Source organism: Taudactylus pleione, unplaced genomic scaffold (assembly GCF_031769625.1).
Source record: "Taudactylus pleione unplaced genomic scaffold, aTauple2 ptg000573l, whole genome shotgun sequence".
NCBI classification, from domain to species: Eukaryota; Metazoa; Chordata; class Amphibia; order Anura; family Myobatrachidae; genus Taudactylus; species Taudactylus pleione.
In genome coordinates this window covers 1,603,222-1,630,158 of record NW_028284975.1, presented here as the reverse complement: position 1 = coordinate 1,630,158, position 26,937 = coordinate 1,603,222, and the positions used below count along the sequence as shown (strand labels likewise).

General features: G+C 45.8%; 1 protein-coding gene across 1 annotated transcript in view; it reads right to left on the bottom strand.

The window, feature by feature from the left end:
- Positions 1-26,937, bottom strand: part of MTTP (microsomal triglyceride transfer protein) — a 161,546-nt gene that overhangs the window by 7,883 nt on the left and 126,726 nt on the right. Inside the window, exon 16 of the mRNA XM_088453208.1 lies at positions 671-795. Within this exon, the coding sequence (XP_088309334.1) occupies positions 671-795 (125 nt within the window). The remainder of the gene's footprint in view (positions 1-670; positions 796-26,937) is intronic.

Here is a 26,937-nt window from a genome sequence, read left to right as displayed (position 1 = left end):
CTGTGCAGCGCTGACACCCGATGCGGGACCACGGACAGGTGAGTTTTAGATAATATGGGTGCAGGGTGTGCGGTGCGGGGCCCCTCTGGACTCGGGGGCCAGTGTGTACCGCACACCCTGCACCCATTATAGATACACCCCTGGGCCAGACCCAAATGCTTAGCAGGCTAAAGGTCATATTTATTTGTCTTGAGGAACAAAGATATGATTTGGGTGCTGGAGAAACTGGGCCCTGGAGGTGGTCTCCTTAAGCCTCTGGGCCCTATAGCTAAGGCTGCCTTGCACCCACTATAGCTAAGTCTATGATCCTATCCCCCACTCTGTCCTGCCCCCATACTTACTGCATTCCTGACAGTGCATTTCTCCTCTCTTGGCTCCTGCTATGGTCTCCCTAGCAGTGGGAGTCATTGGGGCATGTGTATGTTGGATAGCGGACAGACCTTATACAATTATGATATAGTTATGTTGCATAGTGACTCAGTTACCTCATCTGCAAAGTGTCCCAGAAAATGTATAAAAATATTGACAACTATGGTAAATGATTCCTAGTGTTAAATTTCAGAAGCAGGATAAGATGTTGCAAGCTGTGTAAATGAGAATATAGCAGCCACCAGAGTTCTGGCAGTCATTGATTACACTTGTAGTGATAGCGTAAAACAGGGTATCTTACCGATTATTAACACTGGTCTTGGATTCTCTATACCACAGGCTGAAATCCATTCCTCCTGAGATATCAATGGCCAATCCACCCTGGAACTCTGTGTTGGCTTGCAGCCCAGATTGAAGCTGAATAATCTAGGAAAGAAATTGCACAGTGTCATTATTGACTCCCAGGGGGTGGGGAATCTGTAACCTGTTTGCATGCTATATATCTCATATTGCTAAGGTGAATGGAAGTGCTGATCTGTATTTCCTTTTGCTAAACAAGCTGCTGGCACCAGTGTGGTTAAATGTAAGGGTTTAGCTGATGCACTTCCATAAAAGAATACCACTTTATAGAGAACAACCAAAACGCCATTTAATATAAATCCGAAATATAAAAAAAGGTAAATATAAGTAAATAATTATGATGTAGTTAGCTTGTTACAGATAGGTTTAAGCTGGATTCAGTCCATAACGCAGGAGAAAAACACATTATTATACAGTAAATGTATCAATATCAGTGGCGTCACTCCCCGCGGTGACACCTTGTGCTGGGAGGGGTGTAGTGCACACGGCTACAAAAGGGGGCATGGCCCCACAAGTAGGGGCGTGACCTCCTGTGTACAGGGCGTGGCCTCATGGGTAGAGGGCATGGTCACGCAGCCCGAATCCCCGTTGTAATCACTCTGTGGGGAGGGGGGGGTTCGGGAGGTGCTAACTGCCCCTGGGGACCACTCTGTTTTGCAGTGCTGGCTCCCTCACTGTGTCTGGAGCCGAGTTCTACACATAATGCTACAGTGCAGCACTCAGCTCCTGTCACTGAGGAGGAGCCGGCACTTTGGTGTCACCCGTCGACAGCTGACACCCGGGTGTGGCCCGCACATCCCCTGGTGACGCCTCTGATCAATATCATGTGAAAAGAAGTCTGCCTGTACAGGACATTATGGATTTTTAAAATATATTAAACTTATATACTTATATTGATAAGTCATGGATGCAACTAAGTAACAGGGAGAACCAAGGAAGATGCTGGTCACAGGGCCTCATTAAGAGATGGACGCAGTTCACATCCCTGCAATGTGAAAATATGCTAATGCAGCAGGAGGCGTATGAGGAGAAAAGACGCCTCCTGACAGCATTGCAGATCCGGGTGCTGTGTCCTAAGACGCAGCATCAGATAATCAGCAAGACCATCGACCATCTGAGTAATACTGAGGTTACTCATTGGCTGTCACAGCTCCGGAGCCGGCATTTTCTGGACCAGTGGCTGGTACCGTGCTCACCCCACATGTAAACGTCTGTAGCCTGTAAATCAGCGCATGCGCCCCAGTATCAGAGGTGTATGCAAACATCTTTGAATGAGGACCTCTATGCATTTATTTTTACAATGAAAAGTTTTCATCACTAATCCATTGAGATAGGGAGGTTATGTTGAAAAATATGGCCAATGTGGATCAATAATGCTCACCTGTGTAAAACTCTGCTCTAATAAAGAGTGAGATCATCTTTATTATACAATGAATAAACATTCATATATATATATATGGGATGTAGTTATTAGACCGCCAGGCGAGATGCCCCACCGGTCTAAATGCCGACGGTTCAAGGCCGACATGGGACTTAAGATAGACGTAGAAATAACCACACCTATCTTAATCCCGACGCCGGAATTCTGACAGAGGTATGTCCGGGGCATTTTAGGAGTTAGCCACAGGGTGGGGGGGGTTAGGTTTAGATGCCCCCAGGGGGACTTAGTGTTAGGCACCCCCCCGGAAGGGTTAGGCTAGCGATAGCGGGGCTTAGGGCTAAACGCCACTGGGGGGAGGTAAAGGTTAGGCAACCCCCCTGGGAAGGTTAGGGTCAGGGTGCGGGAGGAAAGGGTTAGGTTGAGGCACCCCCAGCGGGACTTAGGGTTAGGCACCACCCCAGGAGTTTTAGGGTTAGGCACCACCAAAGGAGAGTCAGGGTTAGGGGGAGGAGAGGTGAGGGTTAGAATCCTTCCTAGCCGGCGTCAGGACCTCCTCCTGTCAGGGTTCAGAGCCCGGTAATTCAATCCAATTCCATATATATATATATATATATATATATATAAAATTAAATGACAATACTCCAAAGCTGTATGAATCACAGAGACAAATGTATGAAATACACTACGTGTGTATTATATATTTAACAGAAGTGGTAAAATTAGACACGTGTTATCGGGCACTATTATTTTTTCTCTACCAACCTTTTTGCTGCTTGATATTTTATTTTTTTTAAAGATCTGTTTATTTTGGATTTCAAGTGACAAAAAAAATAGAAAATGTTACAGGCAAATATCAATAACAGTAAGTCACAATGTGCAATAGTTATATAAAGGTAACATGGAAAAAGCAAACTGGTGTGTAGATTCAGCCGCTAAACATACATTAAGGAAATAGAAATATAGGGCCAAATGTAATAGGGTGTCTGTTTTGGTAAATTGCGAGTTTGGTGCTAAACTCGCAATTTTTCACAACTCTCCAATGTAATAGGATGTCTGTTCACTAAAACTCGCATTTTTCAGAGTTACTAAAACTCTCCATTCTCAAACTCGCATCCAGATGTTTTCACATTGAAAACAATCAACTCGCCCAATGTAATAGAGTGTCTGTTTCAGACTCGCAAAAAAAAGTTTACCAAAAGTCCCCAAATAATAGACCTGCTTCAGGCTAGCGAGTACATCCTGAGCAGGTCAGATTAACACAGAAACATGCACATATCCATGAGATATGTACATGTTTCTGTGTGTACTTATGTTAAATGTTTTTAAATGAAAAAAAAATTACGTGCACCCCCTCCCCAAAAGCATAACCAGCCCCGGGCTTTATAAAGCCTGTTCTGGTTCTAAAAATACAGGGGCCAAAATGCATAGGGGGCCCCTGTATATTAAGAACCAGCACAGGGCTTTGTTGAGCTGGTTCTGGAAAATCAGGGGACAAAACGAGTAGGGGTCCCCTGAAAATACCAGAACCAGCACCGAACTCTTTCTAGCGGGGGGATAATGCCACAGCCAGGGAAAACCTTTCACAGGTTTCCCCGGCCAAAGCATTATCCCTGACCGCTAGTCAGTCCAGGCCGGGGATCCCTGGGGAGTTGGGTACCCCCCCAATAAAGGGGTACCCCTCTCCAGAGCACTCCAGGCCTAGTCTGATAGCACGGGGCTATCCCCGGCACCCTAGGGTGGTGGGTGCCGGGTTGATAGTGTTAATGTAAAGTGTAAAAATAAAGTTTGTATATTGTCTTTATTTGTAGAACCACAAGTACCAGCAAGCCTCCCCTGCATGCTGGTATTTGGAGAACCACAAATACCAGCATGTGGGGCATTACGGGCCCGCTGGCACTTGTAGTTCCACAACTAAAGAAATACGTAAATAAACAAACATACACCGTGAATGTAACATTTTATTAAAACATACATGCACACTCACACATAGTCACCTAGTATCCGAAGTAATCCATAGGGGTGTACCTGAAAAAAAAATCCATACTCACCTCTCCTATGCGTAGATCACGTCCACTTGTCCAAGTAGGCAATCCAGGAGTTAAAATAAAAAAACGCCAAAAAACCGAACCATACGGACTGAGCAAAGGTATGTGTGTACATCGCGACATTGTATCATTGATGTAACCACAAGATTAACCTCAATTAATCTTGCAGCTACGATGTAGCGGTTCCCACCATAGACATCTATGGGGATTTCTCACCATAGAAGTCTATGGGATCCACAGGCTGGCCGCATTCAGCTAATCAGGGAGCTGCTCCGACGGAGATGCTCCCTGATTGGCTGGCGGCCCCTTCACTGACGTGGCACACGTGTGCCCCAGTCATTTACGCGGAGCAAAGGTATGTGTACACACATACCTTTGCTCAGTCCGTATGGTTCGGTTTTTTGGCGTTTTTTTATTTTAACTTCTGGATTGCCTACTTGGACAAGTGGACGTGATCTACGCATAGGAGAGGTGAGTATGGATTTTTTTTTTCAGATACACCCCTATGGATTACTTTGGATACTAGGTGAGTATGTGTGAGTGTGAGTGTGCATGTATGTTTTAATAAAATGTTACATTCACGGTGTATGTTTGTTTATTTACGTATTTCTTTAGTTGTGGAACTACAAGTGCCAGCGGGCCCGTAATGCCCCGCATGCTGGTATTTGTGGTTCTCCAAATACCAGCATGCAGGGGAGGCTTGCTGGTACTTGTGGTTCTACAAATAAAGACAATATGCAAACTTTATTTTTACACTAACACTATCAACCTGGCACCCACCACCCTAGGGTGCCGGGGATAGCCCCGGGCTATCAGTCTAGGCCTGGGGTGCCCTGGAGAGGGGTACCCCTTTATTGGGGGGGTACCCAACTCCCCAGGGATCCCCGGCCTGGACTGACTAGCGGTCAGGGATAATGCTTTGGCTGGGGAAACCGATGAAAGGTTTTCCCTGGCTGTGGCATTATCCCCCCGCTAGAAAGAGTTCGGTGCTGGTTCCAGAATTTTCAGGGGACCCCTACTCATTTTGTCCCCTGATTTTCCAGAACCAGGACCAGCTCAACAAAGCCCTGTGCTGGTTCTTAATATACAGGGGCCCCCTACGCATTTTGGCCCCTGTATTTTTAGAACCAAAACAGGCTTTATAAAGCACCGGGACGGTTATGCTTTTGGGGAGGGGGTGCACGTTTTTTTTTTTACACACACACAGAAGCCATCACGGATCTCACTGATCTGTGATGGCTTCTCTAAAACTCGCACCTTTTAATGCTACTCGCATTAAAAGGTGTCAGTTTACGTAGTCCTAAACTCGCCTAAACTCGCAAATGCAGTAGCCTCGAGCTGAAAAGTTCACAGGCTATTGAATTTGCGAGTTTCAGTACAAACTCGCACTTTCTAAAAGTGCGAGAAAGTGCGAGTTTGTACTGTTACTAAAACAGACTACCTATTACATTTGGCCATAGTTCCAGTTCGAATAACAATTGTATAACACTGCAAAAATAGCCCATGAACAATATTATAATATCCAAAGAAAGTAGAACAATACATATGGATATCTGGATCAAAACACAAAAATAACAGCAAAAAATACAATATTAGAAAAAGAAGGGGAGGTGGAGGAAGAAAGAAAGAAAGAAAGAAAGAAAGAAAGAAAGAAAGAAAGAAAGAAAGAAAGAAAGAAAGAAAGAAAGAAAGGCAGCGTTGCAGTAGAATCAATGGAGAGAGAATACGTGGTCAATATCAGGGTGATGTACAGAGTATGTCCCCTGAGCATACATACTATATATAGGAACATCCAGGTTTATAATTGATCAAAAGGAAATACTATACATAAGAATTTCCGCATCAAGATAACTGTGTAAATACCATGAGGTAGTCTCAAACACCTTAAAAATCTGAGCTTGTGTAGGGGAGTCGAGTGATTCAATATATGAGCCCCATTTTTTATAAAAGGATGTAACCCCTGCTTCCAGCACAGGGAAAACTGCTTGTCTATCATAATACAGGGTCTGGAGCATAATAGACTTAACCGTTCCCAAAAAGGGAGGGGAAGGGGATGTCCAAGCACATAAAATGACTTGTTTAGCTACGGTGACAATGATGTTCAGTAATGGGACTATACGAGATTTATCAGGGCCCAAATCCCAGTTTGTGAAATTAGCACATAATAAGGCCAGCGGATCACTATAAAGTTTTAGGTGAAAAATAGAGTTAATAAAGATCATTACCTTACCCCAGAACTTTGTGATCTTAGGGTATGTCCAGAAATTATGAAAAAACGTATCATTCGGGCGCCTGCATTTTAAGCAATCATCCGTCTCCCCTTGCACCATAAAGCTCCTGCGAGCCTGCGAGATATATGCTCTATTAATAGTTTTGATGTGAACCTCTTGTAGCCAGGAACAGCGCAAACATTTAAGAGTAGCATCATAAGTATGCAACAAGCAGTCCATGGAAGTAACAGTAGCCAGGTCTCTGCTCCATGATAAAAATGTATGTTTCCATACCTTGTCGTGCGAACTCCCCACCAGATCTGTGGTAAGATACTTAGTCTTATAGGGGTGTACCACGAGAAAGGATAGGAGACTGTGCAGAGGATCAGGCGAATTGGAGGAATGAGAACGAGCATAATGAGTGGCTTGAAGGTACATATAGAATTGTCTGTGTGGAATATGGGCATCAGTATGGAGGGTAGAGAAAGGGAGAATAACTCCACCTGGGTCGAAAATGTCCTTAATTAAGGCAATACCCTTCTGTTTCCACTGGCAAAAGCCAGAGTTATCTAGTCCTGGTGGGAAAATAGGATTACCAGTAAAAGGGATATACTTTGAGGCGGTATAGGGTCTAGATAGTTTGGTGCAATAGCTCTCCAGGCCAAATAGGTATCATGAAATAAGACTTTATGAAATATGTGAGTTGGGGATCGATTTTCTAGGCGTATGCAACAAAGCAGCAGCTGAGTAAGGTGAAAACATAGCTACCTCAGTAGGCGCATGGGTATATGTTTCCCTGTTCAACAACCAATCACCAATATGCTTAAAATGCACTGCCCTAGTAAATGTGAGAATATCGGGGAGCCCCAGCCCTCCATGAGACCTAGGAATTAGTAATTTGTTCACTGCCAACCGGGGTCTGCCACAGAAATTTAGTAAAATAGCTTGGTGCAGGTTTTTATGTCTGCTGGTTACCTGCTAATCGGGAGCATTTGTATGGAGTAAGATAATTTAAGAAACGCTACACTTTTAAGCAATGCGATTCTACCAAGTAGGGACAGGGGAAGCATCTTCCAGGCATCCAGCAATTTAGTTAGTTGGGCAATAATAGGAGTATAATTAAGACGATATAGGGAGGAGGTAACCACAGGAATATTAATACCTAAGTATTTGAAATGGGAGGCTGTAACACGAAAAATTTTGATAGGCAGGATCCCTCAAATCCGCTGCTGTGATATTCGCAAGAGGCATCAATTCTGATTTGTGTAAATTGATTTTATACCCTGCAAATGATCCAAACTGGGCTAACAGAGAAATAATACTTGGTATAGACGAAGCGGGGTTGGAAACAAACAGGAGCATGTCGTCTGCAAATAGTGACAATTTAAGCTCCGCCGAACCAATACATATACCTGTAAAGCTATGTGACTGACGTAGAGCTACAACCGGGAGTTTGAGGGCTATCACAAATAAAAGGGGAGACAACCCTGACGAGTGCCTCTGTGGACATACAAGGGAGCAGATAGGAAGCCATTACTGGATAACTGGGTGGAAGGGGCAGTGTTTAAAGTAGGGGTGTGCACCGGCCACTTTTCATGTTTTGTGTTTTGGTTTTGGATCTGGATCTTTCTTCGTGTTTTGGATCTGGATTGGTTTTGCCAAAACCACCCTTCCGTGTTTTGGGTTCTGGGTTTTGTGTTTTGGATCTGTATTTTTTTGAAAAAAAGCATAAAAACAGCTAAAATCACAGAATTTGTAGGTTTTTCTGCTCCTATGCTATTATTAACCTTAATAACCTTAATTTCCACTCATTTCCAGTCTATTCTGAACACCTCACACCTCACAATAGTGTTTTTATGTCCAAAAGGTTGCACCGAGGTAGCTGGATGACTATGCTAAGCGACACGAGTGGGCGGCACAAACACGTGACCCATCTAGGCGTGATACTGCAGTGGCAGACAGGATGGCAGTTTGAAAAACTAGGCCCCAAACTGTACATAATGCAAAGAAAAAAAAGAGGTGCAAGATGGAATTGTCCTTGGGCCCTCCTACCCACCCTTATGTTGTATAAACAGGACATGCACACTTTAACAAACCAATCATTTCAGCGCCAGGGTCTGCCACACAACTGTGGCTGAAATGATTGGTTCATTTGGGCCCCCACAAAACAAGCTGGCAATTAATGTGTCCCTGCACAAACTGCCTCTACGGAGGCAAGATGTCATCCTCATCCTCCTCATCCACCGATTCCTCACCCTCTTCAGTGTGTACATCCTCATCCTCACAGAGTATTAACTCGTCCCCACTGGAATCCACCACCACAGGTCCCTCTGTACGTTCTGGAGGCTGGTCTCCCTGGAAGAGCTGATAATTCATTTTGATGAACATCATCTTCTCCAAATTCTGTGGAAGCAACCTCCTACGCCTTTCGCTGACAAGGTTCCCGGCAGCACTAAACACTCTTTCGGAGTACACACTGGAGGGGGGGCAACTCAGGTAAAATAGAGCCAGTTTGTACAGGGGCCTCCAAACTGCCTCTTTTTCCTGCCAGTACAGGTATGGACTGTCTGACATGCCTACTTGGATGCTGTCACCGATGTAATCCTCCACCATTCTGTCAATGGTGACAGTATCATATGCAGTGACAGTAGACATGTCAGAAATTGTTGCCAGGTCCTTCAGTCCGGACCAGATGTCTAAACTTGGTCCTGCCTGCCCTGCATCACCGCCAGCGGGTTGCTTAGGATAGCTAAGTTTTTTCCTGGCAGCCCCAGTTGCGGGAGAAAATGAAGAAGGAGCTGTTGACGTGTCACGTTCCGCTTCAGCTGACAGTGTGTTCACCAGCAGGTCTTTGCACCTCTGCAGGCTTGTGTCAGCCGGAAAGAGAGACACCACATAGGCTTTAAACCTAGGATCGAGCACGGTGGCCAAAATGTAGTGGTCTGATTTCAACAGATTGACCACCCTGGAATCCTGGCAAAGCGAATGAAGGGCTTCATCCACAAGTCCCACATGCCGAGCGGAATCGCTCCGTCTTAGCTCCTCCTTCACTTTCTCCAGCTGCTTCTGCAAAAGCCTGATGAGGGGAATGACCTGACTCAAGCTGGCAGTGTCTGAACTGACTTCACGTGTGGCAAGTTCGAAGGGCTGGAGAACCTTGCACAACACGGAAATCATTCTCCACTGCGCTTGAGTCAGGTGCATACCCCCTCCTTTGCCTATGTCATAGGTGGATGTATAGGCTTGTATGGCCTTTTGCTGCTCCTCCATCCTCTGAAGCATATAGAGGGTTGAGTTCCACTGCGTCACAACCTCTTGCTTCAGGTGATGGCGGGGCAGGTTCAAGAGTGTTTGCTGGCGCTCCAGTCTTCGGCACGCAGTCGCTGAATGGCGAAAGTGGGCAGAAATTTTTCGGGCCACCCAAAAGGTCTCCTGCATGCCCCTGTCGCTTTTCAGAAAATTCTGCACCACCAAGTTTATTGGGTGAGCAAAACATGGGACGTGCTGGAATTTGCCCAGATGTAATGCCTGCACAATATTGGTGGCGTTGTCAGATATCACAAATCCCCAGGAGAGTCTAAGTGGGGTAAGCACAGCGTAGCCTGCCTTGGAACGAGCTGGCGTTTCTGAGATGCTGCTACTGGTGACGCTGCTGCTGTTGCTGTGTAAGGTGATACATCTACCCAGTGGGCTGTCACAGTCATATAGTCCTTAGTCTGCCCTGTTCCACTTGTCCACATGTCCGTGGTTAAGTGGACATTGGGTACAACGGCATTTTTCAGGACACTGAGGACACTTTTTCTGACGTTTCTGTACAGTCTCTGTATCGCCTGCCTAGTGAAGTGGAATCTAGACGGGATTTGGAACCGGGGACACACTACCTCCATCGATTGTCTAAATCCCACTGCACTAATGGCGGATACCGGACGCACGTCTAACACCAACATAGCAGTCAAGGCCTCAGTTATACGTTTTGCTTCAGGATGACTGCTGTCGTACTTCATCCTCCTCGCTAAGGACTGTTGGAGGGTCAATTGTTTAGTAAAAGTAGTGGTGTTCCTACTTCCTCTCTGGGATGATGAACGACTCCCAGCAGGAGCAGCGGCAGCAGGAGGCGTAGCAATGCAGGATCCTCCGGAGGAATCCCGGATAGGAGAGTCAGTCATGCCAGTGACATGGCCTGCAGGACTACTTCCGATCCTGACTAAGGAGGAAATTGACGAGGAGGGAGTTGACGGTGTGGTTTGTAGGCGCTTGGATACAACAGGATAACGGGATTTAGGTGTCCCTGGACTGCTTACGGTCTTAGCCAAAGTTTCTGAACTTGACAGTAACTTATTATGAACACGCTGCAGGTGCCGTATAAGGGAGGATGTTCCTAGGTGGTTAACGTCCCTACCCCTACTTATTCCACCTTTACATATGGTACATATGGCAAGACAGTTGTTGTCCGGATTTGGATAGAAATATTGCCAGACCAAAGAGGTGGAGTGTTTGGTCTTCTGCCCAGGCATGACCGTGATGGGCTTTTTCATCCCACGGACAACAACTGTCTCCCCCGGAGCCTGATTTAAACAAACCACATCACCATCAGAATCCTCCTCGCCAACTTCCTCCTCAGCGCCAGCTACACCAGTATCCTCATCCTGTTGTACTTCAACAGTGACATCTTCAATTTGCATATCAGCAAGTGGACTGTGGGTGCTCCTTTCAGCACTTGCAGGGGGTGTGCAAATGGTGGAAAGAGCCACCTCTTCCCGTCCAGTGCTGGGAAGGTCAGGCATTGCAACCACCACCACACTTGGACTCTCCTTGGGGATTTGTGATATCTTCTTAGAAAGCACAGTTCTTCGCTGTGCTTTTGCCAGCTTAACTATTTTTGATTTTTTTAGTGGGAGGAGGGCTTCCATCGTCATGTGAAGCTGAACCACTAGTCATGAACATACTAGGGATCGACCTTAGCCGTTCCTTGCCACTCCGTGTCGTAAATGGCATATTGGCAAGTTTACGTTTCTCTTCAGATGATTTAAATGTTTTTTTCAAGGTCATTTTCCTGAACTTTGGGATTGTATGTGCCCTCTACTATGACATTGGGCATCGGCCTTGGCAGACGACGTTGATGGCATGTTATCGTCTATGTCATGACTAGTGGCAGCAGCTTCAGCACTAGGAGGAAGTGGTTCTTGATCTTTCTCTGTTTTATTTTTATCGGAGAAAGTTTGGTCCTCCATTTATGTTATATCGATTTGATATATACGTGCGGCTAAACACAGAAAATATTTTTTTATTTTTGCTGGAGAGTAGTGCACTTTGTGGGTTACACCACCCTTTAAGAAATGAGCCAGCCGGCTCTTTACTTATGGGACACAGGCGCACGCTTGGCGCTGCTCCTTTGTTGATGCACGTGCGGCTACTGCGCACACAATTCACAAACACAGAAAAAATATTTTGTTATTTGGTTTGGAGTGTACTTTGGGGGTTACAGCACCCTTTAACGGTCAAGCCAGCCGGCCCTTTACTTATGACACAGGCGCACGCTTGGCACTACTTTGTTGATGCACGTGCGGCTACTGCGCACACAATTCACAAACACAGAAAAAATATTTTGTTATTTGGTTTGGAGTGTACTTTGGGGGTTACAGCACCCTTTAACGGTCAAGCCAGCCGGCCCTTTACTTATGACACAGGCGCACGCTTGGCACTACTTTGTTGATGCACGTGCGGCTACTGCGCACACAATTCACAAACACAGAAAAAATATTTTGTTATTTGGTTTGGAGTGTACTTTGGGGGTTACAGCACCCTTTGACGGTCAAGCCAGCCGGCCCTTTACTTATGACACAGGCGCACGCTTGGCACTACTTTGTTGATGCACGTGCGGCTACTGCGCACACAATTCACAAACACAGAAAATATATATTTTTTTGGTTTGGACTAGAGTGTACTTTGGGGGTTACAGCACCCTTTAACGGTCAAGCCAGCCGGCCCTTTACTTATGACACAGGCGCACGCTTGGCACTACTTTGTTGATGCACGTGCGGCTACTGCGCACACAATTCACAAACACAGAAAATATATATTTTTTTGGTTTGGACTAGAGTGTACTTTGGGGGTTACAGCACCCTTTAACGGTCAAGCCAGCCGGCCCTTTACTTATGACACAGGCGCACGCTTGGCGCTGCTCCTTTGTTGATGCACGTGCGGCTACTGCGCACACAATTCACAAACACAGAAAAAATATTTTGTTATTTGGTTTGGAGTGTACTTTGGGGGTTACAGCACCCTTTGACGGTCAAGCCAGCCGGCCCTTTACTTATGACACAGGCGCACGCTTGGCACTACTTTGTTGATGCACGTGCGGCTACTGCGCACACAATTCACAAACACAGAAAATATATATTTTTTTGGTTTGGACTAGAGTGTACTTTGGGGGTTACAGCACCCTTTAACGGTCAAGCCAGCCGGCCCTTTACTTATGACACAGGCGCACGCTTGGCACTACTTTGTTGATGCACGTGCGGCTACTGCGCACACAATTCACAAACACAGAAAATATATATTTTTTTGGTTTGGACTAGAGTGTACTTTGGGGGTTACAGCACCCTTTAACGGTCAAGCCAGCCGGCCCTTTACTTATGACACAGGCGCACGCTTGGCACTACTTTGTTGATGCACGTGCGGCTACTGAGCACACAATTCACAAACACAGAAAAAATATTTTATTTGGTTTGGAGTATACTTTGGGGGTTACAGCACCCTTTGACGGTCAAGCCAGCCGGCCCTTTACTTATGACACAGGCGCACGCTTGGCACTACTTTGTTGATGCACGTACGGCTACTGCGCACACAATTCACAAACACAGAAAATATATATTTTTTTGGTTTGGACTGGAGTGTACTTTGGGGGTTACAGCACCCTTTAATGGCCAAGCCAGCCGACCCTTTACTTATGACACAGGCGCACGCTTGGCACTACTTTGTTGATGCACGTGCGGCTACTGCGCACACAATTCACAAACACAGAAAATAATTATTTTTTTGGTTTGGACTGGAGTGTACTTTGGGGGTTACAGCACCCTTTAACGGTCAAGCCAGCCGGCCCTTTACTTATGACACAGGCGCACGCTTGGCACTACTTTGTTGATGCACGTGCGGCTACTGCGCACACAATTCACAAACACAGAAAATAATTTTTTTTTGGTTTGGACTGGAGTGTACTTTGGGGGTTACAGCACCCTTTAACGGTCAAGCCAGCCGGCCCTTTACTTTTGACACAGGCGCACGCTTGGCACTACTTTGTTGATGCACGTGCGGCTACTGCGCACACAATTCACAAACACAGAAAATAATTTTTTTTTTGGTTTGGACTGGAGTGTACTTTGGGGGTTACAGCACCCTTTAATGGTCATGACGATGGAAGCCCTCCTCCCACTAAAAAAATCAAAAGAGTTAAGCTGGCAAAAGCACAGCGAAGAACTGTGCTTTCTAAGAAGATATCACAAATCCCCAAGGAGAGTCCAAGTGTGTTGGTGGTTGCGATGCCTGACCTTCCCAGCACTGGACGGGAAGAGGTGGCTCTTTCCACCATTTGCACGCCCCCTGCAAGTGCTGAAAGGAGCACCCACAGTCCACTTGCTGATATGCAAATTGAAGATGTCACTGTTGAAGTACAACAGGATGAGGATACTGGTGTAGCTGGCGCTGAGGAGGAAGTTGGCGAGGAGGATTCTGATGGTGATGTGGTTTGTTTAAATCAGGCTGCGGGGGAGACAGTTGTTGTCCGTGGGATGAAAAAGCCCATCACGGTCATGCCTGGGCAGAAGACCAAACATTCCACCTCTTTGGTCTGGCAATATTTCTATCCAAATCCGGACAACAACTGTCTTGCCATATGTACCATATGTAAAGGTGAAATAAGTAGGGGTAGGGACGTCAACCACCTAGGAACATCCTCCCTTATACGGCACCTGCAGCGCGTTCATAAAAAGTTACTGTCAAGTTCAGAAACTTTGGCTAAGACCGTAAGCAGTCCAGGGACACCTAAATCCTGTTGTCCTGTTGTATCCAAGCGCCTGCAAACCACACCGTCAACTCCCTCCTCGTCAATTTCCTCCTTAGTCAGGATCGGAAGTAGTCCTGCAGGCCATGTCACTGGCATGACTGACTCTCCTATCCGGGATTCCTCCGGAGGATCCTGCATTGCTACGCCTACTGCTGCCGCTGCTGCTGTTGCTGCTGCTGGGAGTCGTTCATCATCCCAGAGAGGAAGTAGGAACACCACTACTTTTACTAAACAATTGACGCTCCAACAGTCCTTAGCGAGGAGGATGAAGTACGACAGCAGTCATCCTGAAGCAAAACGTATAACTGAGGCCTTGACTGCTATGTTGGTGTTAGACGTGCGTCCGGTATCCGCCATTAGTGCAGTGGGATTTAGACAATTGATGGAGGTAGTGTGTCCCTGGTTCCAAATCCCGTCTAGATTCCACTTCACTAGGCAGGCGATACCGACACTGTACAGAAACGTCAGAAAAAGTGTCCTCAGTGTCCTGAAAAATGCCGTTGTACACAATGTCCACTTAACAACTGACATGTGGACAAGTGGAACAGGGCAGACTAAGGACTATATGACTGTGACAGCCCACTGGGTAGATGTATCACCTTACGCAGCAACAGCAGCAGCGTCACCAGTAGCAGCATCTCAGAAACGCCAGCTCGTTACAAGGCAGGCTACGCTGTGTATCACCGGTTTCAGTAAGAGGCACACCGCCGACAACCTCTTAGAGAAACTGAGGGAAATCATCGCCCAGTGGCTTACCCCACTTAGACTCTCCTGGGGATTTGTGATATCTGACAACGCCACCAATATTGTGCGGGCATTACATCTGGGCAAATTCCAGCACGTCCCATGTTTTGCTCACACAATAAACTTGGTGGTGCAGAATTTTCTGAAAAGCGACAGGGACGTGCAGGAGACGCTTTGGGTGGCCCGAAAAATTTCTGGCCACTTTCGCCATTCAGCGACTGCGTGCCGAAGACTGGAGCGTCAGCAAACACTCTTGAACCTGCCCCGCCATCACCTGAAGCAAGAGGTTGTGACGCAGTGGAACTCAACCCTCTATATGCTTCAGAGGATGGAGGAGCAGCAAAAGGCCATACAAGCCTATACATCCACCTATGACATAGGCAAAGGAGGGGGTATGCACCTGACTCAAGCGCAGTGGAGAATGATTTCCGTGTTGTGCAAGGTTCTCCAGCCCTTCGAACTTGCCACACGTGAAGTCAGTTCAGACACTGCCAGCTTGAGTCAGGTCATTCCCCTCATCAGGCTTTTGCAGAAGCAGCTGGAGAAAGTGAAGGAGGAGCTAAGACGGAGCGATTCCGCTCGGCATGTGGGACTTGTGGATGAAGCCCTTCATTCGCTTTGCCAGGATTCCAGGGTGGTCAATCTGTTGAAATCAGACCACTACATTTTGGCCACCGTGCTCGATCCTAGGTTTAAAGCCTATGTGGTGTCTCTCTTTCCGGCCGACACAAGCCTGCAGAGGTGCAAAGACCTGCTGGTGAACACACTGTCAGCTGAAGCGGAACGTGACACGTCAACGGCTCCTTCTTCATTTTCTCCCGCAACTGGGGCTGCCAGGAAAAAACTTAGGTATCCTAAGCAACCCGCTGGCGGTGATGCAGGGCAGGCAGGACCAAGTTTGGACATCTGGTCCGGACTGAAGGACCTGGCAACAATTTCTGACATGTCTACTGTCACTGCATATGATACTGTCACCATTGACAGAATGGTGGAGGATTACATCGGTGACAGCATCCAAGTAGGCATGTCAGACAGTCCATACCTGTACTGGCAGGAAAAAGAGGCAATTTGGAGGCCCCTGTACAAACTGGCTCTATTTTACCTGAGTTGCCCCCCCTCCAGTGTGTACTCCGAAAGAGTGTTTAGTGCTGCCGGGAACCTTGTCAGCGAAAGGCGTAGGAGGTTGCTTCCACAGAATGTGGAGAAGATGATGTTCATCAAAATGAATTATCAGCTCTTCCAGGGAGACCAGCCTCCAGAAGGTACAGAGGGACCTGTGGTGGTGGATTCAAGTGGGGACGAGTTAATACTTTTTGAGGATGAGGATGTACACACTGAAGAGGGTGAGGAATCGGTGGATGAGGAGGATGAGGATGACATCTTGCCTCCGTAGAGCCAGTTTGTGCAGGGACACATTAATTGCCAGCTTGTTTTGTGGGGGCCCAAACAAACCAATTATTTCAGCCACAGTTGTGTGGCAGACCCTGGCGCTGAAATGATTGGCTTGTTAAAGTGTGCATGTCCTGTTTATACAACATAAGGGTGGGTGGGAGGGCCCAAGGACAATTCCATCTTGCACCTCTTTTTTTTCTTTGCATTATGTACAGTTTGGGGCCTAGTTTTTCAAATTGCCATTCTGTCTGCCACTGCAGTTTCACGCCTAGATGGGTCACGTGTTTGTGCCGCCCACTCGTGTCGCTTAGCATAGTCATCCAGCTACCTCGGTGCAACCTTTTGGACATAAAAACACTATTGTGAGGTGTGAGGTGTTCAGAATAGACTGGAAATGAGTGGAAATTAAGGTTATTGAGGTTAATAATAGCATATGAGCAGAAAAACCTACAAATTCTGTGATTTTAGCTGTTTTTATGCTTTTTTTCAAAAAAATACAGATCCAAAACACAAAACCCAGAACCCAAAACACGGAAGGGTGGTTTTGGCAAAACCAATCCAGATCCAAAACACGAAGAAAGATCCAGATCCAAAACCAAAACACAAAACACGAAAAGTGGCCGGTGCACACCCCTACTTTAAACCCTTAATACTATTGGAAACCTCATCCTGGGTGATGGGAACAGTAATGGATTCTGCTTGCTCAGGAGAGAGGGCCGGCAAGACCAGTTTATCCCAGAAGTCCTGCTTCTGAGCATGATCTATGACAGGATCAGAATATAAATCAGTATAAAATGACCCAAAGGAATTAACAATGTCCTTCCCCTTTCTGGACACAGTGCCAGAAGGTGTCATTAGGGGGTGGAATGGGTACGCAGCAGATTAGACAGCAGCCTCCTTGATTTATCGCCATGTTTATAAAAGTGGCAGCGATTCCGAAAGGTCTGGCGGGCAGCGGCCTGATCCAGAACCCCACTGAAGTGTGCCCTAGCCTGTGTGTAAGCCCCACGAGTGGTGGGGTTAGAATCAAGTTTGAATATTCTGAATGATTCAGTTAGTTCTGCCTGGGCCTTTAAGTACAATTTGGAATAATCTTTCCTATATTTAGACATGTAAGTGATTATTTCTCCCCTAAGAACAGATTTAGCGGTTTGCCAGTATAAAGCCGGGTTATCTATATGATCGCCATTATTCGTTGCATAGTCACACCATTTTGCTTCCAGCATATTACGAAACATAACTTTGTTGGCTAGGTAAGACGGAAATCTCCAAGGCTTATAGGATCTCGTATCTACCAAAGGAGTCAGCATGAACCAAATCACTGCATGATCGGATAAGCCGATGGGCTCTATACCTGCGTCATCCACTCTGGAAAGCAAAGAGTCTGAAAGTAATGTGTAGTCTATACGGGACAGTGTGGTGTGGGCAGCGGACAAACAAGTGAATTCTCTATCGGTAGGGTCTATCAGGCGTAATTCCGATGCCAGGGAAGGGAGGCCTAGGGATGGAGCAGCACGGTGTCTGGAAGGAGGCTGCTGTCTATCCATGTAAGGGGAGAAAACCATGTTAAAGTCTCCACTAAAATAAGTGAGGAGTCTATATAAGGGCATAATTTACCCAGTAGAACCTGAAAAAAATGTCTGGAGTACTGATTGGGAGCGTACAAATTACATATTGCAAACCTCTCACCTGCTATACTAACATCAGTGATTGTATATCTCCCCGATGGCTGTGAGTAGGAGAAGTTAATTTGTGGGGCCAATTGTTTCCTAACCAGGGTAACCACACCACGTAGTTATAAGAGGCCGAGGCTAATACAGAAATTCCCAAGGTGTTAAGTCTTAAAATTTCAGGAGGCAGTAAATGAGTTTCTTGTAACATAACCACTTCAATATGTAATTTACGAATATATGCCGAGACGTTTACGTTTTATGGGGGAGTTAATGCACCCCACATTCCAGGATCAAAATTTGAGATTAGTCATAATGCAATCTTAAGCATAGAAAAAGACCAGGGACAATGCATATTATACATGAAAATATGTAAATATGTACCCACGGTTCATAAAGCCACAGGTTATGAAACATGACATATTGCTGATAAGATAACCATGTCAAACTCAAAATACCAACTGGGCTGAATATTCAAGGTCTACGAGTGAGTGGGCCGCAACAAAAAAAAAAAGTCATATGCAATTTTGAAATGTTTATTATTAATAAAAACCAATGCAGTGCCCCCTGTAGTAGTGCCCCTTATGCAATTCCACCCTGTATTAGAGCCCCTTTTGCAATGCCCCCTGAATTTGTGCCCATTATGCAATGCCCCTTATTGCAGTGCCCTAGTAGTGCCCATTATGCAGTGCCCCAGTAATGCCCCTTATGCAGAGCCCCCAGTATTGCCCCTTATGCAGAGCCCCAGTAATGCCCCTTATGCAGAGCCCCCAGTAATGCCCCTTTATAAAGAGCCCCCAGTAATGCCCTTAGTAGTGCCCCCAGTAATGCACCTTATGTTGTGCCCCCAGTAATGCCCCTTATGCAAAGCCCCCAGTAATGCAGAGCCCCAGTAATGCCCCTTTATAAAGAGCCCCCAGTAATGCCCCTTATGCAGAGCCCCCAGTAATGCCCCTTATGTTGTGCCCCCAGTAATGTCCCTTATGCAGAGCCCCCCAATAATGCCATTAGCAGTGCCCCCAGTAATGCCCCTTATGTTGTGCCCCCCCAGTAATGCCCCTTATTCTGTGCCCCCTCCCAGGATAGAACAGACCCCACTCACCTCTCGTACTTACCTTTCTTCATGACGGCCGCTGGGCACCGCTCCAGTCCATGCCGTCATGACCTCCGCCGTCCCGCGCAGACATTGCCGCTGACTGAATCTAATTAGATCCAGAGTGGCAGGCGCAGGCTCCGTTCATCGCGGGTGATGTCATGACATCACCCGCGCGCCGCATCACTGGGAAAGCTGGCCTCTGAAGCGATCAGAGACTTCTGATCGCTTAAGAGACCGAGGCTTCTGATCGTTTCAGAGAACCAGCGTTGCCAGCCTGGTAAGTAAACACTGCCCGATTGGAGCTGTACTCCGATCGCGGCAGGGGTGTGGGCCGCATATTATATATATGTGAGCCCACACTCTGGGGCCGCAGAAAATGTCTATGTGGGCCGCAGGTTTGACATGCCTGCTCTAGAGACTCTGCGACGCTGTTGGGATGGGGAAAGGGAGTACAAAGTAATGGGAAAGATTTCTGGACTGCACAACCTGACTATATATATGATGGGAGGAGCTACCTGATGAGACTAATTGCAGGCACAGAAACAGACAAATCTCAGGTGCACAACTCCAAATTATTAATAATATATATATGCAATAAAATTTTGCAATCAATAGAGGTTTTTAGCATAATCATGGCCAAGGTTAAACCTCTATTGATTGCAAAATTTTATTGCATTTATATATATTATTAATAATTTGGATTTGTGCACCTGAGATTTGGGGTGCTCTGTCCATCAGGGGTGCTCCCCCCAAGTGCTAAAAAAATTATATATTTTCTGTGTTTGTGAATTGTGTGCGCAGTAGCCGCACGTGCATCAACAAAGTAGTGCCAAGCGTGCGCCTGTGTCATAAGTAAAGGGCCGGCTGGCTTGACCGTTAAGGGTGCTGTAACCCCCGAAAGTACACTCCAGTCCAAACCAAAAAAAAAATTATTTTCTGTGTTTGTGAATTGTGTGCGCAGTAGCCGCACGTGCATCAACAAAGTAGTGCCAAGCGTGCGCCTGTGTCATAAGTAAAGGGCCGGCTGGCTTGACCGTTAAAGGGTGCTGTAACCCCCGAAAGTACACTCCAGTCCAAACCCCAAAAAAAATTATTTTCTGCGTTTGTGAATTGTGTGCGCAGTAGCCGCACGTGCATCAACAAAGTAGTGCCAAGCGTGCGCCTGTGTCATAAGTAAAGGGCCGGCTGGCTTGACCGTTAAAGGGTGCTGTAACCCCCGAAAGTACACTCCAGTCCAAACCAAAAAAAAATTATTTTCTGTGTTTGTGAATTGTGTGCGCAGTAGCCGCACGTGCATCAACAAAGTAGTGCCAAGCGTGCGCCTGTGTCATAAGTAAAGGGCCGGCTGGCTTGACCGTTAAAGGGTGCTGTAACCCCCAAAGTACACTCCAGTCCAAACCAAAAAAAAATTATTTTCTGTTTGTGAATTGTGTGCGCAGTAGCCGCACGTGCATCAACAAAGTAGTGCCAAGCGTGCGCCTGTGTCATAAGTAAAGGGCCGGCTGGCTTGACCGTTAAAGGGTGCTGTAACCCCCAAAGTACACTCCAGTCCAAACCAAAAAAAAATTATTTTCTGTGTTTGTGAATTGTGTGCGCAGTAGCCGCACGTGCATCAACAAAGTAGTGCCAAGCGTGCGCCTGTGTCATAAGTAAAGGGCCGGCTGGCTTGACCGTTAAAGGGTGCTGTAACCCCCAAAGTACACTCCAGTCCAAACCAAAAAAAAAATAATTTTCTGTGTTTGTGAATTGTGTGCGCAGTAGCCGCACGTGCATCAACAAAGTAGTGCCAAGCGTGCGCCTGTGTCATAAGTAAAGGGCCGGCTGGCTTGACCGTTAAAGGGTGCTGTAACCCCCAAAGTACACTCCAGTCCAAACCAAAAAAAAATAATTTTCTGTGTTTGTGAATTGTGTGCGCAGTAGCCGCACGTGCATCAACAAAGTAGTGCCAAGCGTGCGCCTGTGTCATAAGTAAAGGGCCGGCTGGCTTGACCGTTAAAGGGTTCTGTAACCCCCAAAGTACACTCCAAAACAAAAAAATATATATTTTCTGTGTTTGTGACTTGTGTGCACTGTGGCTGCATGTGCATCAACAAAGGAGCAGCGCCAAGCGTGCACCTGTGTCCCATAAGTAAAGAGCCGGCTGGCTCATTTCTTAAAGGGTGGTGTAACCCACAAAGTGCACTACTCTCCAGCAAAAATAAAAAAATATTTTCTGTGTTTGTGTGCGCTTTAGCCGTACATATATATATATATATAACATAAATGGAGGACCAAACTTTCTCCGATAAAAATAAAATAGGGAAAGATCAAGAACCACTTCCTCCTAGTGCTGTTGCTGCTGCTGGGAGTTGTTCATCATCCCAGAGAGGAAGTAGGAACATCACTACTTTTACTAAACAATTGACCCTCCAACAGTCCCTAGCGATGAGGATGAAGTACGACAGCAGTCATCCTGAAGCAAAACGTATAACTGAGGCCTTGACTGCTATGTTGGTGTTAGACGTGCGTCCGGTATCCGCCATTAGTGCAGTGGGATTTAGACAATTGATGGAGGTAGTGTGTCCTCGGTTCCAAATCCCGTCTAGATTCCACCAGCATCCTCAAAGCAGCAGCGACAAGCGTGCGTCTGTCTGTTAAAGTATGGTGACACCCTCAAAGAGTGCTACACAAACAATTAAAATATTGTTCTTTTTTTTTCGGTCTTTGTGAAATGTGTGGGCTGTAGCCGCACCTGCATCCTTAAAGCAGCAGCGACAAGCGTGCGTCTGTCTGTTAAAGGGTGGTGACACCCTCAAAGTGTGCTACACAAACAATTAAAATATTGTTCATTTTTTTTCTGTCTTTGTGAATTGTGTGGGCTGTAGCCGCACTTGCATCCCCAAAGCAGTAGCGACAAGCGTGCGTCTGTCTGTTAAAGGGTGTTGTAACTCTCAAAGTGCTCCAAAAAATGAAAAAATTTTTTTAATGTGTTTGTGACTTGTGTGCGATGTAGCCGCACTTGCATCCTCAAAGCAGCAGCGACAAGCGTGCGTCTGTCTGTTAAAGGGTGTTGTAACTCTCAAAGTGCTCCAAAAAATAAAAAACTATTTTTTTAATGTGTTTGTGACTTGTGTGCGATGTAGCCGCACTTGCATCCTCAAAGCAGCAGCGACAAGCGTGCGTCTGTCTGTTAAAGGGTGGTGACACCCTCAAAGTGTGCTACACAAACAATAAAAATATTCTTCTTCTTTTTTCTGTCTTTGTGAATTGTGTGGGCTGTAGCCGCACCTGCATCCTTAAAGCAGCAGCGACAAGCATGCGTCTGTCTGTTAAAGGGTGGTGACACCCTCAAAGTGTGCTACACAAACAATAAAAATATTCTTCTTTTTTCTGTCTTTGTGAATTGTGTGGGCTGTAGCCGCACCTGCATCCTTAAAGCAGCAGCGACAAGCGTGCGTCTGTCTGTTAAAGGATTACATCGGTGACAGCATCCAAGTAGGCATGTCAGACAGTCCGTACCTGTACTGGCAGGAAAAAGAAGCAATTTGGAGGTCCCTGTACAAACTGGCTCTATTTTACCTGAGTTGCCCCCCCTCCAGTGTGTACTCCGAAAGAGTGTTTAGTGCAGCCGGGAACCTTGTCAGCGAAAGGCGTAGGAGGTTGCTTCCACAAAATGTGGAGAAGATGATGTTCATAAAATGAATTATCAACTCTTCCAGGGAGACCAGCCTCCAGAACGTACAGAGGGACCTGTGGTTCCAGCAGGGACGAATTAATACTCTGTGAGGATGAGGATGTACACACTGAAGAGGGTGAGGAATCGGTGGATGAGGAGGATGAGGATGACATCTTGCCTCCGTAGAGCCAGTTTGTGCAGGGACAGATTAATTGCCAGCTTGTTTTGTGGGGGCCCAAACGAACCAATCATTTCAGCCACAGTTGTGTGGCAGACCCTGGCGCTGAAATGATTGGTTTGTTAAAGTGTGCATGTCCTGTTTATACAACATAAGGGTGGGTGGGAGGGCCCAAGGACAATTCCATCTTGCACCTCTTTTTTTTCTTTGCATTATGTACAGTTTGGGGCCTAGTTTTTCAAACTGCCATCCTGTCTGCCACTGCAGTATCACGCCTAGATGGGTCACGTGTTTGTGCCGCCCACTCGTGTCGCTTAGCATAGTCATCCAGCTACCTCGGTGCAACCTTTTGGACATAAAAACACTATTGTGAGGTGTGAGGTGTTCAGAATAGACTGGAAATGAGTGGAAATTAAGGTTATTGAGGTTAATAATAGCATAGGAGCAGAAAAACCTACAAATTCTGTGATTTTAGCTGTTTTTATGCTTTTTTAAAAAAAAATAGAGATCCAAAACACAAAACCCAGAACCCAAAACACGGAAGGGTGGTTTTGGCAAAACCGATCCAGATCAAAAACACGAAGAAAGATCCAGATCCAAAACCAAAACACAAAACACGAAAAGTGGCCGATGCACACCCTATTCTTTATATGCAGCTGCAGCTGCTCTTAACTATCTCTTTACACTGCACCTTTCTTACTATGGTGGTGCCCTGGGGCGGCTTAGCTGGGCCGATTTTGGGGGGTCCTACGCTCTGGATTTGAACCTTAGTATGTTAGGGACCTACCCGAAAGAGGTTACCTCGATATGGTGGGTAGGCCCATAACCTTGGCCATGATTATGCTAAAAACCTCCATTGATTGCAAAATTTTATTGCATTTATATATATTATTAATAATTTGGAGTTGTGCACCTGAGATTTGTCTGTTTCTGTGCCTGCAATTAGTCTCATCAGGTAGCTCCTCCCATCATATATATAGTCGGGTTGTGCAGTCCAGAAATCTTTCCCATATACTCCATTTAATATGCTTTATTGCACATCTGAGGGAAAGGAGACGCCCTTATTCTGGACTAGCACCCTTCCTTATTGGTTTAAAAGCATGGAGTATGGTAATGTATATGCACACTGTATTAGGCACAATTCTAGGTAAGTCCTACAAGTTATATACTGTAGCGCAATTTTTGTTCATTTTTGGGGCGTGGGTCCCCCTGGATTGCGTTGGTTGGTCTGTCTCAGGGCACCGCATTATAACAGATTTTCCTTTATAACACATTTTAACCCTTCACTGTGTGTCTAATATATATGTACTTCACTTTTTTATCTTCATTCTTTATATGCAGCTGCAGCTGCTCTTAACTATCTCTTTACACTGCACCTTTCTTACTTTGGTGGTGCCCTGGGGCGGCTTAGCTGGGCCGGTTTTGGGGGGTCCTGCGCTCTGGATTTGAACCTTAGTATGTTAGGGACCTACCCGAAAGAGGTTACCTAGATATGGTGGGTAGGCCCATAACCTTGGCCATGATTATGCTAAAAACCTCTATTGATTGCTAAATTTTATTGCATTTATATATATTATTAATAATTTGGAGTTGTGCACCTGAAATTTGTCTGTTTCTGTGAGTACAAAGTAATAATGAAAAAAAAGAGAAAAGAAAAACATACATGGAGAAAATAAATAAATAAATAAAACAAACCAGGGCAGGTACATGAGTCTTTGCAAGCCATCAGGCCAAAAATCAGGACTTACCGGTGTATATATGGAATATATCAGTAAACACAAATAGGAGAGCAGTGAATAAGGCTCGAGGAAGCTGCAGCTAAATCTGAGCAGTCCACCCATATGCATAAACATAGACCAGCCATCAACATAAACAATGTGGGTGGAACAATGTGCAAACATATCGTCAGGACAGTCGCCACCACCAGCGACAATAATATAACAAATTATAAGGCATAAATAATTCAAGTAATTGAAACAATTACATAAAAAAAACAGCAAAAAATAATCACACACATAGATCAAGAAATCGGGAACAACCTACTGTATATAGAGGGCTAAACTTCCGCGATAATAGGCAATATAAAAAGGGAGATAAAGAAACTTATAGAACCTATATGTCAGCCCTGAGAGTCCATATGGGAGCAAGAAGAATCGTCAGCCGCCGTTTCAGTTTCCTTACGCAGAAATGCAGCAGCGTCCTCTGGCGAGGAAAAGTCCACGGAGGAGTCCTCAGTAAATATACGTAGACGAGCCAGGAACAGCAGGGCAAAGCGGCAGTTGTCCTTAACCAGGTTAGCACACACCTGATTAAAAACTTTGCGGGCTCTCGTGACCTCTGCCGAATAGTCCTGGAATATGAAGATCTTGCGACCATCCCATGTAAGCGCGCAATGCTTTTTGGAAGCTTGCCATATTGCCTCACGGTGGAGAAAATTCAGACAGCGAAAGATGGTCACTCGAGACCGGACCTCCGGTTTGTCTCGCAGTGGGCCAATATAGTGAGCACGTTCTATCACAATGTCGCCACAGGAGTCCTGTATATCAAGCATATCCAGCAGAGAGGTGGTGAGAAACGAGTAAGTGTGTCACCTTTAAGTGACTCCGTAAGGCCGACTATGCGCAAATTGTTTCTCCTTGAGCGGTTTTCTAGATCATCAAGCTTGTTCAGAATTTGATAATGTTCTTTCTGTAAGGCATCATGCTGTTGCTTCAGTAGAAAAACATCATGGAAAACCTCCCCCACCTTAGTTTCATTAGATTGCACCCTCTGTGTAAGCTGCAGTATATTGTGATTAGCTTCCTGGAGTGTTTGCTTAAAAGACTCAGCTTGCTCCTGCATCAGAGGAGCCATGGTTGTTTTAATAGCTTGAACTATGTCAGCATAAGTGGCTAAAGTATGAGGAGGGGTTTCCAGGGCCTTAGAAGCAGTCTGTGAGGAAGAGGAAGAGGCAGAGGTGGCTGGGTGTGGTGACTTTGTGTGAGTTGTGGCCATCTTGGATTCACCCCTCACCTTTTCTTCTGGCACTGCTGTTTAGGGGACACGAGAGGTGTAAAATACTTCTACATGCACCGCCAAAATGTTCCTCATAATAGCGGTGGCGAAGTCCCAACTTTTCAACTCAGGAGGTCTGGGAGCAGTGTAAAAGCTGCAGCTGTAAGGGAGCTGTTTCAGACTGCAGCCATCTCCCCAATATTTTATTTTTTTAAATGCACATCACATTTTTAAGCTGTAGCTATGAACAATAAGTTGCATTTCAAATTCACACCCACATTGTAGGTCATGCAATGTGTGAATATGCAGTTGTGTCCAGGGGTCCAATTATATAAATCTGATCATTCTCTTATTTTCTTAACAATATTTTTGATTTGCCACTTTATTCAGAAGTTATTATAATGATTAGTACTAATTAATGGAAATACTATTACCAAATGGACAATTTTTTTCATGGCTGTTTTCATAGCCATTGCTGACTTAGAAAATTGCGATATTAATCTTAAGAGATGCACTGTGAAAAAAGTGTTAAAGGGAGAGGGAGAGGGAGAGGGATTTTGGGCCCTGGTGCAGAAAGTTTGCACCCCTTCAAGCAATAGACAGTACTGTGTGAGCAGGTTTTGGGGATGTGGTCATGCAGATAAATAAGAAACCATAAGCTCTCTGCTACTGGTAGACTAATGTATAGTCGAGTAAACCAGATATGTATGCACCTTGAGGTGAATGAGCACTGAGCAAAGACAAACAGCCCCTTTTATAAATAAGTGTATGGACCTCACAA